Genomic DNA, 17,026 nt, shown 5'->3' on the forward strand with positions numbered 1-17,026 from the left:
AAAGACAGGCAATAAAATGATTTTCCATTTCTGTTCTCCCTTGTAACCCCAACCAGCCTGAGAAGCAGCAACACAAGTAGCCATGCTAGCTTCAATTTTCCCTTGACTAAATGGAGACCTAAAGTTTTCATCATTTTTAAAACAGAAGGTTCTTTCAGCTCCATGCAAACATACTATTTAAAACAGTCACATGGAAATGAAGCCACACAGCAGAAATGCAAGAACACCCCAATGTAGGTAACCATATGCTAATATGCTATTAAAAAAAAAAAAAAAACCACACACACACACATAAATGCGCATGTCAGAGAACACAAAAAGTTATTTATCCCTCTTCTATCTTTTTTTTTTCCCTCCTCTTTTTTTGCTCCTAATAGGGCAGTAACAAGGTTGCCTAGCACAGAGGAGAAAAGTCAGACTTCTGAAATTCTGCTGAGGAATGTAGACTTTCCTTTTAGTTTTTCTCTCTCTCTCTGAAAAACTGGAAGATAGAAAAGGAAAAGTAGATGAAGAGGATGTAAAGAATAATTAGAAAAGGGAGGAGTGCTTCAAAACAACTGAGATGGCAGAAAAACAGGTGAAGATTTATATAGAAACAAAAACAACCGGGGCGAGGGGGGTTGGATAATAAAAAAAGGTGAAGTACCTATGGGCTGAAGAGCACATCGTACAAGGTAACCAGCCGTCAGTTTAAGAGCGAGGCGGAGCGGGAACAGCACGGCAGGAGCTCCGACATTCAGCCGCACCGGGTTTGATTCCTGCCATCCCGTGTTCACGCCTCAGGAGCAAGTCCCTAGGGTCACTTTTAAAGCTCTGCTTCCAACTACAAACATGTATTTGAACATCAACAAAGCTCAAATATGTCTGTGTGACACACAATCCACCCTTCTCATTTTATTCTTTCTTACAGCTGAACACAGGCTTTGCAAGTTTAACGGTACGAGCCATATTAACAGCGACTGCCTTTATCCATAACGCACAACTGCACAATTACTAGCGGGCTCCACGCGAAAGCTGAGTATCATCACACAAACAGAAAAGGCTGATTAGCCCCACCTTGGTAAAGCAATCGAGTACCATTAAGAAAAACAAGCATAAAAACCTTAAAAAAAGGCATTGTAAAGCCTCTGAACATATGGCCCAGAAGCAGAAATAAAAAATACATATATAGTCTGTCCACAGCAAGCTTCTGAAGAAGTGACAGTCCTCAGTATCTCTGGAGTCTCTATTCCTTCCCAGCCATCCATATCTGAATGTACTTCTTTCTCCACACCTCTGCTTCCCGCAGCATCTACCCTTCCATTTTCTCCTCCTCTTCTAACACGTTTTCTGCCTGTTGGCGAGGAAGCGCAGCCAGGAGGCCCTGGAGCACAGATGTTTTCTCTGCAGAAAGCTCCCTGGGAGACTGCTGCCCTTTCTACCGTACCATGGGCTCCAAGCTTCAAGGCCTTCTTCCCACAGTGCTGCTAACCTCTCTCTGCACCCCTCCAAAGGCAGAGAGTGAAAAGAGCTATGGGGAGGGGGATAACAGAAAGAACAGCATGGAGGAAAAAAAAATCCAAATTTAACCTAGAATAGCAACAACAAAAAGCCCCGCTTTGACAAATCCCTGACAAGCCAAAGAAGGTTGCTAGGAGTGTAATTTCTCCACAATACTTCACCCCAGCAATCATAAGTATGTGTTTCAAGGTCACATATGTGCAGCTTCCAGATTACAACTGTAGCTGGGCAACAGAGGTAAGCACTTAAAAATGCTATCAAAGCAGAAGTCTGAAAAGGGATGACCCAAAGCAGAAATTCATCAACCTTGTCACAGAAGCAGGCAAGAGTTTCCAGCCTCATGGCACCCACAGAAGAGTGGGATGGGAGCGACACTGAGCAGAGACAGCAGGTCCCTTCCCCGAGCGTCCGAGCACTCGAAAAGAGTCAGCACTAGTAGCGAGCACATTCTGGATTGAGGTGTGTCGAGACATATACCCACTTGATATATTTTCACTTTCTGGATTGTCACTGCTGTTTTTCCTCCCATATGAGATCACAGTAGTTTAGGCAATTTTCCTGGAGTCTGTTGATTTACAGCACAACCCCATTGCCAGCATCCTATGTTTCAAGTTCAAGGAGAGACTGTATTACAGATATTTATGCAAAGTATTTAAAAGTGTAGTGACCAAGCAGCAGATACCATTGAATAAACACTCCTGTCAAACCAGTACTTCTAATCAAAAGTGCTAAAATATGCATGCTATGGCAGCCTTGAATACATACACTTCATACTGCAGAACCCACAGATTTCTGCAATACTGACACCAGCAGTTAAAGTCCACTTGAATAGTTCTGTTGATCCTATCAGGTATAGGTACACATCTGCTTTCCAACAGCAAAAAAATCAATTACTTCTGAAGGCAATGAGGAATGCTCCAGCAGACTTGTGGAAGAGGACATCAGATTCTGAACTCTTAAATATAAACATAAACCTGTCAAGAGAAATGGGTGAAATCCACAAACGTTTCCCCAAACACACACACTTCAACACACTGACTCTTGTAAAGTGAATTTCTGCATTATCTGGGTCAATATGAGAAACACAGGTTTTAAAATTCTGTCGAGTTCTTTACTGCTATGTTCTTATTTCCTCGTGTTCTTCACATTACATTCTCTGTTTCAAAGTGACAACATACAAGTTATACTCCTATTTCCTTCCCAAATTACTTCTTGTGATTTGATAAAGACAGAAGAGGCAGATTTCCCTTTTCTTTTGCTCTTGCAGACCAAGAACGAACAAGTCACTGCAGAGCCTGAAGGCTCAGTTCCCACGGTGCCCTCCAGCTGGAGCTCAGATACTCAGCTACAGCTGCCCTTCAGCCCCCAGCGAGGAAAGACTGATACCGCTACAAACGGGGGGGGGGGATGGGATGGGATGGGATGGGATGGGGGGGGGGAAGAGTGAGAGACTGCTCTCTTCTAGCTGGACAAATACTCATGGGAAACTGAATTAAAATGAACTCTGCATTGCCTCGACGAGTCGTTCGAAAGCTATTTCTTTTGCAATCCCTAGCAGGGAGCTCAGCCCACCATCGCCTACACTATAAGACATAGCTTTATGGCTGACATCTGTTGATATAACAACATTTTGGCTAAGAAAGGGGCAGCGCCGTTCAAATTAAAGTACATGGTAATGCCTGTGTGTTCCCCAATACCTCACCTCAACCGCTGCTGCTTTAGCTTTCGCCACCCACCAGACGAGCAGCAGTCGCGGGAGAGCCGCCGCGGCAGACCACCGCTAAGGAGCCACGTGCGCACCTCGCGCGTGGCAGACTCGGAGGGCAGCCTGCACGATCCTGCCTTGCCCTCTGAGCACAGCCTCCGCGCGCGAACACCGCGCCGCTTCAGCATTCGGTTATCGTCATCACAACGACAGCTGGGAACCATCAGCCTAAGCCACATTTGCTGTCAATGAATACTCAAAAGTAAAGATGTTTCCACTATCTTTTAAAGAAGGGGGTCAAAGACATGGTTAGAGAAAAAAATTGCAGCTGAGGATAAAACTAACAGAAGAACATATATAGCTACTCACTATTTTTCAGCACAGGGTGAAAATAAAGCAAATAAACATCTTTTTTGTTTCCTGGTAGATATTCTCTGATATTCTTTGTAACCTGAAGAGAATCCCAAGGCTGAGAAGGGCATGTCCATTAGAAACATGAAATCTAAGTAAATGCTACCTAAGGTTTTCTATTTTCCCCCCCAGTTCTTTAAGTTTTCATTACATTTTTACAATAACTAGTCTCCGCTACAAAGTGATTTTCCCCCTAGAAGTCTGAGGCATTTTTAACTACATAAGTAAATAAAAATGCTGTTTCTCTGTAGGAAAATGAGTTTTCAGGAGCAACCTGCCCATCACAGGGATACTGACAGAAAATGGGACCTTGGCAGGGATAGTAGGATGCTGATGTACCTTAACTAATCTCATAGAAGTTAGATCTGGTTGAGCTGAAAGGAGAGTGAGCTCTAAAGCGTTCATTTTCTTTAATTTAGGCATTTTTAAGAACAACTCATTTATACTAGGCTATGAGAGACAAAACTAATGACTTGACAACGGTCTCCTGCCATGCACGAGCTCAAGTACAAAGCAAGCTAAATTTCAGTTGAGCAAAATGTCATGCTAGAGAAGACTTCTTAAGGAGGGGAAGAAGAATCAAAGATTTCTATTCACATGCTTCAGAGTGCTACAAGCATAGCCCTGTTACTGCAGACGTACACAGATGCCCCAGTACGAGTTTTCACAACACAGTCCTTCCTCCTCCCCTGTAACAGATATGATTGTAGCTGCAACTTCTGAGTGCTTCTTAATTTTATTAATCAATACTGACATAATTTTGTTGCATGGAATGTAACTTTGAAAGCTTATTCTTCAGTCTAACTCTAGACCAATAGTTTTCAGCCTTCTTGATTTTCAAATCCCTGAAGTTTTCCACTGGAGATGCAAATTTCTATATGGGAAATTCAGAACTACTGTAAATTGCTTTTCTTAGCTGTTTTTCCACAGACTTAGAAATAGCCCAAATCCCCTCCGAACTTCCAGGAGTAGATCAAGGTGTATTGGTCTAGCTATTTTCTGGACCACAAGTTGGGAAGTTCTCTAGAGCTTTCCCTCATTTCAGGACAACTGCCAAGACCCCGCGGAGCCATAGCTGGTAGGTACCGACTCAGGGCCACCTTCTTTTCCAGACTCTGGAGTGGCAGGGGGGAAGGCCAGAGGTTGCCTTGTGCATGTGTTCATGTTCAAAAATAAATAAACCAAGCCAACCACACATGACCTCCATGCATGGTAGCTCTACCAACTACACCCAACTCACACCAGGATTTTTGTGAACAAGTTTCCTATTTCCAGCTGCATTACCTGTATACTTTGCTGATCTTTTTTTTTACAGGGTCCCAACCTGGCTTACACAAGTAAAATGAATATGCTAAGAAAACCATTCCTGCACCACAGTGCAAGAAAGGGCCAGAAGCGTCAGGTTTTGGGGACCAAATTCATTCAGACTTGTTAAATTATACAATGGGTGCTTGTATTTGTTCAGTCCAGCTGTGGTTCTGAAATGGCTTTATAGTTTTGGGGAGTTTTCCAATTGTTTTTCAACCGACAATTCAGAAGGGCATATGGCATTACTTAACTTCCAGGATTTTCAGCTTGACAGAAATAAAGCAGCAATGCTGACTGTAAGTGTTAGCCTTTTTAAATTCTAGAGGACAGTCATTTTCCACTTCTGCTACCAAAATGAGAAGTTTTCCTGTATATGTTATTCTATTTTCCTATTACACTGCAAACTACAGTGTTCAAAAAGCAAAGGATTTATATTTCCAGTAATTAAATATACTCACTTTAAAAAAACAAAACAAAACCCTCAAAGATATATACATAATAAGGCTTTTCCTTACATGCTTTCCTTTAATTACCTTACCGCTTAGCTCTCCAGTCAATGTGAAAGGGTCTGAATCCCCTACCTAGACAGCTAGACAGATTTCCTGCTCTTTGAAGGCATTACTGAAGTCAGGTATTACTTGTGCTCCAGGTTAGTCAGTGACGAGATGCAATAAATAAATAAATAAATAGATAAAATAAAAATACCCACCACTGCTTATGGTAACAGTTGTTAGTCCCTTGCCTACCACCAGCTTGTTTGGGATTCACAAATGAGAGGTGTTACATAAACTGCAACATGATGCTATAAATGAAGTCATTCCTATCAATCTATCTGCATAGCTGCCACCTCTCATCAGGCTGTGAAAAGCAATATGATTATACCAAATCCGTGCCCTAAAGGCTACCAAACAAGGCTTGAGATGCAACAACCAAATAATTTTTATGGACCAAAAGCATTATTTTATAAATATTGTAGATCCAGCCATTATTGCTTATCTAACAAAATTCATGGGCACAACAAGAAGATTTTAAAGCAGTGGTTGCTCCTGTTCTGCCATCTAGCAATACGTTGCTAATGCTTCCGCATTTGACAGTTACAGGGGCTCTCTGCTATTGAAATGTGCATATTTCCCCTATGTCTATTCTTTAAGGAATTCACATTTCAATAGCAGAGAGTCCCTGCTACTGTGCTCTCACTCCTTAAACAGATGTGAGCAGGAAGCGTGCAGAATTGTTTCCTATCGGTCTAGATAAAACGCTTTCTTCTTTGAAAGACCAGATGATAAGAGCTGCTAGAGCTTTGAGGGGGTGTGTCTGCTTCTTTCTTAGGGACTGCCTTAGAGAACAACCCCAAAAAACTCAGAACAGCTTTTCAAACTCTAGAGTCAACTTGCATTACAGTGTGAACTAGGAACACCCAGCTATTAAAACAAAACACAAGTACCTAGGTAAAACAAAGAAACAAAAGGACTTATAAGCACACCATTGACCTGCCCACTATGTTCTTTACACGTTTCTCCCGTAGTTTCAGGATAGTAAGTCAGTCGTTTCTGGGCTGCACAAACTGTACATCAGCTCACTAGCAAAAGTATCTTCCTGACACCTCTCAACAGAGCTGTGTGCTGCATTCCTCAGCAGTATCCCCGTTTCTGCACACCTGGGTCGGGTATGGTTAGCTCCCTTTCTCTCAGGGGGTTGCACCCAACAGCCAGGATAAAACACATCTATGGTTCAGCCATGCAAAGGCACAGGAAAAATTAACGTATTAAACAGTTTATGCCATGAGTCAAGTTCAGTCCACAGATACCTGGCACTTCCCTACATCAATGTCCTTCTAAGATAAAAAAACTTTACAAATGCAAGTGAATAATTTAAATTCTGCATTAAATTAGCACCTTTTTCATATCTAATCTCAACTCTTATGTCCAACAACTGACCTGCTCAAGAAAGCACTCAACACCATATGCCAGTACATTTCCAAGCTGGCACTGCCATGCTCCACTCTGTTGGTCCCAGTAGACATCAGGGTACAGAAAGCCGCCATGGATTTGCCAGCAGTGAATCCAATACAATGCACTTAACACAGCGGCGCCCGAGAGATTTTGTTGGTGGTGAAGTCTGCAATGAGGGGCACAGTTGCTGGAGCTCAAAGATTCAGAACAGTGTTTTCTGCAACAGAGTTATTGATGTCTTTGGGACACTTGCAGGAAACCAGCTTAGAGGAAGGTGATGGTTCATATTTCTTGTGTTCATCCAGCATTAATGTGCACAGTTGGTAAGCCCAAAATTGCACTATGTACCTAGGGCTTCCTTCTCTTTTAATCCCAACATTTTACAAAAAAAAAAAAATATATATATATATATATATATATCTCTCTCTCCAAGGGAGATCACTTCCCCTTACCAAGGCTCCATATTTCACTGCAGCAACTCTGTGCATGCCTCAGTCTTTTAAATACAACTGCTTAGACCCCCCGCCTCATTAGCAAACAAAGCACAATGCCCGCTAGCACATGTGAGCACTGCTTTTCTCTCAGTGAGTGAGCTTTAAAAATTTAAAGGGAAGTAACTTCAGGAACAGAGATTACTTTTTTAGAAAGAGTAATCAAAAATTACCTGCTGGCATTCAAAGCATCCAAATCCACACGATCAGTATAGAAGCAGCTTCGAAGCCTATTAGTCACAGCAGATATGCACGCCCTACAAGACACAGTCAGTTCTTCAGAAATCTGCACGGCCAAATGACAAGATACTTTGGATCGAGTAAGCCACTGTGTCATTTCAGAAGTGAAAGCCCAGCAAAAGCATGAATAAAAGATACAAAACTGCCTGCCAGGTAAGTCGCAGGAGGAAAATTAAGAGGACCAAGAAGAAACACGAACAACTATCTGAAGACTATTACATACATCTGAAATGGATACATACAGGAGAACTAACACATCCACAAAACTGATGGGTTTTCAGTTCATGGTGCAGAAGCGCAGCAGGAATCAAGGCAGGCACAAAGCAAAACTCAGAAAGACAAACCTACTGCTAAATCTAAAATTTAAGTAGTCCATGCTTTCCTGAAGATGCCACATGGCCTGTAAGCTGCGGGGCAGGGGGTTCTGTCATACTCTTTGATGTTAAGATAGTTTTCCCTGCTCTCTCCAACTGAACCAAAGTGTCTGCACTCTAACCCAAGGGGGAAAAGGTATTTGGGTCAGAACATGCCTTTAACAAAGATGTAGAACAAAGATCTCAAACAAAAGCGCAGTGAGTAATTACTGCATGAGGAATCAGTTTGTAGTTAACAGATAATATTGTCCCAAAAGCTCTGAGGAAAATAAAATGAGACGGATAAATCTAATACGTTCTGAATTGATTGCAAACGCCCACAAAACTGATCTAACACCAGGGTGGCCAGCAAAAGACTAACAAAGGGCTTGTATTAAAACGCAGCAGGTAAGAAGGCTGTCATTACCTCCTTAGCTTAAGACATGCAGATTTTGTTTTGATCACATCATCTCTGTAAAACATGGAATAAACGACGGTGCACAGGAAGGCAGCATACAGCAAGGGGACAAGCAGCTGAGAAACTACATGTGGAAAAGAAAAAAAAAAAACCAACAACAACAACAACCACCACCACCCTCAGGGAGGAGAATCGCTTCCACTGCCCAGCCAGCAAGGACAGAAAAGCTCGCTGGGGAGGAAGAGGACCAGGGCAGCAGAACTGAAGGCAGGCAATCTCTCTGCCTTTGCTGCCTAGCCCGCAGGCTCTCAAAAAAGAGCCGAGCTGCTCAAAGCAGGACAGTCCTCGACAGACAGTGGTTGTGGGCACCGTTTCCACACAGCTGCAGCTAGAAAGTCTATCTTGAAAATCCCAGACGAGAGCTAGAATGCAAATTCTGCGCAGAGGGGCCGTGCTCTTAGGAGAAGCGAGGGCTCATATAATGCAGACCTCACCTACCTGAACTAACCCTGAATCACCAAACTGAATTTAACATTTATAAAGGATGTATCTGCATATTAGAAACAAAACTGTCCTTTATTTTATCTGTAAGCAAAATAAATTGAATTTCAGAATAAATAAAATAATGGTTGTTAAAAACAGCTTAAGTCAGTATACAACAAGCCTACAGAAAAATCCTACGAACACTTTTTGGCATTAAAAAAGACATGCCAATCCAAAACATATCTGCAGTTATTTGTAAGGCACCATGACACAGCAGCAAAGAGCACAGAAAAAAGAAGGGGGGGCAGGTAATTACCTGCAACTGCAATTATGCCATTAAAATCCCAAGCAATGGTTCCAGAAAACCGCCAAACACTACTGAATTCATAACAGACTATACAACGTAAACAAGGTCACTATACAATGTAAACAAGGTCACAGGTCACCCTGTAAAATGACTGCAATACTTAAGAAATAAAAAAAAAAAATACAAAATATGTGAGTCACCAGAAGAAAACACTACGCAAATTCCTTCGCGCCACTCCCCGAAGTCTCCTACACTTCCACAGAACCTTATGCACAGAAATGAGCTATGCATGTGGTTGCTTCAGCATTTGTTGCAAGACTTGAGTTGCGATAGAGCCTGCCATTACACTGGCACATCACTGATTTGCAGAAAAACAAGTCGTCCAGTTCACTGAGGAATTCATCACGCCCTCGGGGACCTTCCTGGACTAGAGCTGGTTCCACATTTTGGTCCTCCGCAAGAACAGACTACCTGAGGGCCACTGTATGTAGTTCTGTTGTTTATGCTAGGGAGTACCTTAGCAGAAACGAAGGCCTGACTCACATCTTCAGGCAACAAATCTACAGGTCCAGTTCACACAGTCACTATGAACACCATTCATATTTCTCCTTATTTCTTATTTTACCTCCCATTTGTGGTACAGCCGAATTTGGGTGGTAAAACCACAGTATCTCTACATGGCAAGACTCCATTCTATGTATGGGAAAAAAGATATTACCCATGTCTTTGACAGAGATGTAGGTCAATTTTTTTTTATATAATATATAGCTATAAATAATATACAAGTCATCTTCTGGTAGACCCTATTTGTGCCATATTTGCAATTAGTTAAAAGTCCAATTTGACAGGAACCAGACACAGGAAGGATTTAAGTATAGCATAGCAGTATTTCCACAAAGATGGCTTAACTATTAGTAACAAAACAAGCTTTGATCCAAGAATAAATCTATATAAAGGGAATTAAGCTCAATGCATTAATCTATGCAAAGACTGATAGAAATATTAATTGCTAGGTATAAGATATTTCTCCTACTGTCAATGTTCATTTTCCCCCCACTGTTTACAGTTCATTCAAAATTTAGGCAATTAATAGGAATGAAACTGTGAGACTGTCCCTACAAAAAGTTGCCAACCCCCTTGTAAGTTTAAAATAATTGCAATACACACTACTGTAACTATTAAAAGGCTTAAATGCAAAATTCAACACTTTCAAACATTCATGCAAGTAGTAGTACCAAGATTTGAGTCAAATTTTGAGAAATTATATTAAAAATGCTCACTATGTTCCAGTCTCATCTCCTTCCCTCTAGGATTTAACACAACAATGTAGTAAGGATTTGCAGAAGCCTAACTACTGACTTGCAGTTAGTTTTTGTGAAGTAGTAGACTTTATTTACTGTAGCTTTCAACCATAAGTTTTAACAGCTCATATTAATCTCTATTTAAATACATTTCAGGTAACCATAATGGATGATGCCAAAACATATATTTAAAGATGACTTATAAAATTTTGTAGCCTGTCAAGTGACTTCCATGCTTTTCCTTTTTCACTGGTCAAATCCTGTCTAAATCAACTTAACCTGAGCTATAATTAAAACAGTGACCACTATTTTGGGAGAAAGCAGAAATGTCCCATAGTATCCTTCCCAAATATTCACTGTGTCTCCTCCCCCTTAGAGAGGGAATTTCTGGAAAACATAAACATGCACCCTGTGTCCTGAATGGTATATTATACCACCAACTTTGAGAATCATAAAAATGTTATTGAAACCTCCAGTCACGACATAAAAAGTAACTTTAACAAAAAGCTGTACATCTACAGTTAGTTGTCTTCATTCACTACTAAAATATACACAGTCTTGGATATATTATTTGTGGGCTGTTTTTCCCCTTTAATCTTAAATTCAGATTAAATTAGTACTTTCAAAAAACCCCAGAGAAACGTCTCATTAGTAGAAAAGCTGCCAGGCTTATGAGTTTGCAGGCAAAATTCAGAACAGGAAATATCTGGCCTTCTTTTAATTTATTATACTGGTAACACACGACAAAAACAAGTTCTCTGCATCAAGAATTCCAAAGTTGCAGTTTTCTAAATATAGTTAATTTCATAAATGAGCAAAATGTGATTTTATAATTTTTTCTTTCACCAAACAAGTAGTTTTCTTAAGATAAGAAACCTGAGTTACTGTTTATGGGTAGAGAAGTGGTAAGAAACAGTAAGAGGTGGTAAGGAATCCACTTCTGGAAATGGATTCTGTCTAGAAACTGCCAGACAGCCTATACTAGCTTTTCACTGAGTAGCTTGCATTGCCCCCTGCCCCCTTGCCCTTCAGATATTAAAATTTGGAAAAAGCCAACTCGCCCAGTACGCACAGACTTTGCATACCCCCGCTCCTCTCAAAGCCTCACTAGCATCCTCTGGGCAAGGGGCTGCTGGGGCAGCTCACAGCCCAAGTCAGGCCCAGGGTGGAGACAGCTCCCGACCAAAACGGGGATAGGGGCAGCTCCACAGCCCCACAGCCGCAGCTTCACAAATTGAGGAAGCATATCCTGCATTGCGAATGGAGAGGCGGAAGAGGGATGCTACAGCCCCTCGGTTTCCATGCACATTGACACCTGCAAGTCCTGGCTCAGTGCCCAGCATTGGCACATGCTGCCCTGGTGGCTCCTGCCCAGACTGCGAGAGCATCCACTGCGCTGTGGCTTGTCTCACAGGAGGACCCGAAGCAAGCAGTGACAAGGACACCGAGCTAAACTCAAAAGACTGCCACATTACTCTTATTCTGCTATATGGAATCCAAACAGCAGCAATAGCTCCAGAGGGGCTGAGTTTATTGAAGTGAATGGGCTTCCAAGAGGGGCTGTGTGGCAACACAACCGTCACCTTCAGGCAAGCATACTGGTGGGATTGCATTCGGTGCTCTTTCCAGTCCTTGTAAAATAAGAGCTGTTTGCAGCGCTCATGCCAAAAAAACAAAACTCTGCTACTTTTCCTTGTGGAGAATCCTGATTTGTTTTGTATGACCTCATCTGTAAAACCAAAACCTTCAGTGTCAAAAACAAGATGACAGAACACAGAGTGAAATAAAATTTACCGAAAAAGCAAAATGCCATATCCAGATGTGCTAAAGCACCAACATCCAAGTCTGGTGCATCAAGGCAGACAAACTACTCTAAATTAAAGAAAGAAATCTTGCACTTTACACAGAACCAGCACTCTGCCAGTGAACGTACTGGCATCCAGAAAAATCAGTGGCAAAAACCAAAATTCGGTTTACAGAAAGACAGGCTTGAAGCACTGATCAAAGTATCGAAGCATTTAGGAAAACAACCTTCAAAAAAGAAGGGAATCTATATATGCAAGATCTATATATGCCTGAGAGCCAGGGACTTAAAGATTCTGCAAGTGCCTGAAACAAATAGACTCAAAAGGAAAGTGTATAATTTATGCCTGCCACAGGGATAAATAATTAGTAGAAAGAGATGCTTTCCCACTATACTTTTAGTCCTCTTCTGTTGACTGTCTCTTTCTTTAGGCTTTCAGTAAATGGAAATGGGAGGGGGGGAGATTTATTCAATTTTGTTGAGGAAAAAAAATGCATTTACAAGCATCTGATTTGAAAAATAAAAATCCATAGTCATTAACAGCTAGCTTTCAATTTCCTTTCAGTTTGTTTATTCAGGGCAAGATCAAAAAGAAATAGTTTAAACATCCTGATGAGACCCACCTTCAGCTTCTGCAGTCAGACACAGATATTTCACTATACTGTATGATGTGTGCATGCCCAATAATTGCGTTCTTGTGTATTACACCAACCTCAGGAGGGGATGCAACTCCTAAGGCATACTTGCAATCTTTTGTTCCTGAGCTGATCTGAGGCCTAACCAACATAATTAACATTGATAGGGTCCTAAATTATGCCTTACCTCCAATGTGAGACTGCTGGACCACCTGGATGAGCCACAGTCCGACTCTGACACATTCCTTACATCAAACCTGAATCTAACTGAGCTGCCATCCTCCATTTCTGCACTGCGGGAACTCCCCCAGCTACTGCATTTACAATCTCCTTGTGCTGCAAACACAGAATAGGAAGGATGGCCTCAGTCACTGCACCCTCTTCTTCTGGCAAAAACAGTAAGATATGACAACTTGCATTTGCTCTGTTTCTGCAGAAGTAAAATGCCCAGATTTACTCAAGAGCATTATAGAAAAGATTGTGAACTGTATTTTGTCTCTGTAAATCTGGGACAGGTCACTTTTCCATTCTGCAGTTTTGGAGGGTTTTTTGACAAAGCATAACACGAAGTCTTTAAGACAAGAACAACATAATTCCATTTTACAATAGTCTAAATTAAAAGTCCATCAAAAACAGTTTTCCTTTTGTCTCTAGTACTGGGGAAGCATTTTAATTTGTTTTAGAGTCATGACCGTTTACATAAACGGGCAAAAAATAAAAAGCACGCATGCAGTGATAAATACCACAAGGAACATATTTCTTCAGTCTTTCACACAGATCTGAACTCAAACATAAAACAATAGGGAATCAATGACAATTGCCAATAAAACTTCAAGCTGTCAGTTGTATTTGGTTTGGAAGTCAACCAGACACCCTATCCAGTGGGATTTCCAAGCATAAACTCTCATTGCAGTTATCTACCAGTCAGAGAGATGTTGCAGTATGCTTTCAGCCAGCAATGGAACATTTCTGGAGTCTGAACTTAAAATTCCTATTTTTCTATGCTATTGAAAAATTAAAATAGGCATTTGAGTCTCTCTCTTGCTCATCTGATCCAGGTTTCACGCTGCACAACTTGTTAATAGCCAAACTGAATTTGAAAATACATCTGGCTTCCAGTCCTTTGCTTCAAAAGCTAGGACACACAATTATATAAAAGATGCCTAGAACTGTATACGGTATAAATTTTTTTAAAAGAAATCTTCTATGCACTTGCTACAAATTGTAGACAACCTTGGAAAAACTATTAATGCATTCTGGAATATTTTAATAAGTTTTTGAACACTCAAAAAATATGTATGTATGTAAATAAATACCCATAACTTGAAAATAAGCAAAATACCCAGGAAGCAGGCATGCACCTCAGGCACATAAGCTTCGAATCTGTTCCACATGTGAAGACTGTACACATAACCCTGTGCCTTTAGCTCCTACATGAGGGCATAAAGAACTGTTCAAGTCCCTCATTGCTCAAAGCCTAAGTAACAGAGGACTCGGGCAGCAGGAATGAAGGTATGCTGCAGGATCCACAACTACACTACCTTGAAGAACAAGTAATAATAGAGTTAAAAACAAACAAGCAAACAAAAAACCTACACTTTTTCCAACTATTCAGCGAGGTAGAGTCTGCTCATATGCCTCCCTCTCCTCAGGACAGTGGGAATGAGGAAGTTTTAGCTGTACCGATGAGAAATTAGGAGATCAGTATTCCAGATCTGGCACCTGATCTAGCAACGCAGTCCAGCATGCAATGTTTGACAAATGCAAACTGACCACTCCACGGAGCTGCCTTCTCTATTTCTGGTATCATGACATTCCAGACAAGGTAGATAACTTCTGCATGGGTAGAAGTGAGCCTTGCCAACTGCTCCACGTCAATCCATTTCAACTGCTGTTGGGATGATTTCAACACTTTTAGCACTCGGAGCAGTCAGCTGTCGCCAAAACAGGTTGGGGGGGGGGGGATGGTGGGAAAGCTTTCTCAATGATTTACGCTTAAATAGCATTAAAGAGTATGCTCTATATGCTCTGTGTAGAGTAGTAGCTTTGGGAAAAACACAGAAAAGCAGTCTAGTTTAAATCAGAACTCAGAAGCCACTGTAGAAGATAATCTTAAGAGGCATTTCAGTGCCACCTCTGCCCTGGAAACAAGACATGCAGGGTAGACCCCCCTATAAATCTGAAGCCCATTCTTCTACATCAAGTACTGGGTAGCAGAAATATTGTTTGGAGAATGAGACAGTAAACATGAGTAATACAAAAAGGGTGTCAAAGCACAGTAACATATCTTGTTGTCAAGAACACGGAAATACCATTCTGGAATTGTCCACTTTCTAACCAGAAGACAAAGAATTAATGAATTTTTTCCATTAACAGCCCTAAGAGAGATGGAAACAGGCAGAAAGAAAAGACCCATAGTAATGGCAAACTTCCCTCCCTCTCCCCTCCTTCACAACAGGGATCTCCTGCTCTCAGTCCTTGCTGGGGAACCATTTCCCACCACTGCAACATTTCCAGTTCCCTTCATGAACTGAGCTCATGCTTTCCATTCAAAGGGACAAAGACACACATCAAAACGGGAGATAAAGTGATCCATCAATTCTGGGTCTGTCCCCAGTCTACAAATACAGATCCATACACTGAGGACTGAGGTCCAGTACTAGCTGTTCTTCCCCCAGTGTTTCTCTTCCTTGTTTCCAAACCTCAGATGTGGCAATTGTTAACTCAAACAGTTGCCTTGGTACTTCGTCTTAAAAGGAAGGACTTGCATTGAGACTGCAGACACGACACCCATCAACTCCACTTCACCATGGCTGCAGAAATCACTGCTCTTAAAGCAGTTTCAGACCCTTCTCGGCATAACCTATTAACATAAACCAGCACCAGTTTATGCTTGATTTGAAACACTGGGCTGTAAACTGCTGCAAGCAATTCCTGCACCCTCACAGTTCAAGCACAGGAGAGACCCTGTAATCTTGTCAGCCATCCCAGCATGAGCTGTTCATACTACCAAGTCAGAACCTGCGGAAACCCCTCCGAACTTGGCCTTCGCTGCTCCCTTCACTTCAGAATCAGCTACAGCTCTCACAGGCCTGGCTTCAAATTGCTGCAGTTCCACGCGTGGACAAGAGAAAAGCATCAAGCATTCACTGGAGTGATGCTCCGCCCTGATGCGGAATTTTAAGAAAAGGAAGACATATATAGTTTATATAATTATGCATTTATGTTACTCCTTCACATCTCTAAACAAATTTAGCTCAGAAAGGAAGAGACATTTTCAACATGCACTGCTTAGAAAAGCAGCAGTATGTTTTAAAATGACTAGGTCTCCTCCCCAAAGCTGTGGGCTGCTAGCTAACAGATTCACAGTCTCACAACATCCATAAAACATCCATTTCCACTCCAAATGCTCCAGGAGATACCTCCCTTCAAAAATAGGTAAAAATCAGTGGCCTGGGCATTTTCCAGAGTCTAAATATATTTATATATAAATATATATATAGATCGATTTTTTTATATATGTGTGTATATATGTGTGTGTGCATATATATATTTATATATATATATAAAAACTAATTTTCATTCTATGATCTGACACAAATTATAAAGCAATATTACTAAAATTTGCTCTGGGCAGCAAGGAAATGATTAAAATTTGGAAACTAGGTTTTATGATCTGTTGAAAGAGCAAACGAGCACATAACACTTTCATAAAAAGACTTTATATATGAAACAAGAGGTTACATTACTACTACTTCGTGCAACAGTGAGAACCAAACAAACAGGGGGAAGCATGCCTCTGAACTGAGTGATGTCTTGGGGTAACAGATTCACAAGGACAGAAGAAAGGTGCTGAAACAGCATTTTCAATATGTGAGGAATTGTTTTCAGTTTTAGGACTCTGGTTTGGTTTTTAAGCTCTGCAGACTCCAGGTTGCTCTCCTAACAGTTTTATATGATGACAGAAGCAAACACTGCCTGTCTTTTGGAGACAGTCTTTGTTCTGATTTTGAACCAATCTCTCTCCAAGCTGAAGCCGGTAGATGTTGAAATATCAGGCTATCTGCACATTTTAAACTATTTGGTTCCTGCTGGCGTGTACTGCAGTTCTCATTATG

At 41.3% G+C, this 17,026-nt stretch overlaps 1 protein-coding gene across 2 annotated transcripts in view; it reads right to left on the minus strand.

The window, feature by feature from the left end:
* Nucleotides 1-17,026, minus strand: part of PXYLP1 (2-phosphoxylose phosphatase 1) — a 63,016-nt gene that overhangs the window by 27,074 nt on the left and 18,916 nt on the right. Inside the window, exon 1 of one of the 2 annotated variants that reach the window (XM_013944409.2) lies at nt 2,266-2,287. The exons of the other annotated variant lie outside the window; for it this stretch is intronic. Coding sequence (XP_013799863.1) covers nt 2,266-2,272 — 7 coding nt within the window. The 5' untranslated portion in view covers nt 2,273-2,287. Of the gene's footprint in view, nt 1-2,265; nt 2,288-17,026 lie in introns of those variants that run through there. 2 annotated transcript variants of the gene reach the window in all.

The sequence above is a fragment of the Apteryx mantelli genome, chromosome 9 (assembly GCF_036417845.1).
Source record: "Apteryx mantelli isolate bAptMan1 chromosome 9, bAptMan1.hap1, whole genome shotgun sequence".
NCBI classification, from domain to species: Eukaryota; Metazoa; Chordata; class Aves; order Apterygiformes; family Apterygidae; genus Apteryx; species Apteryx mantelli.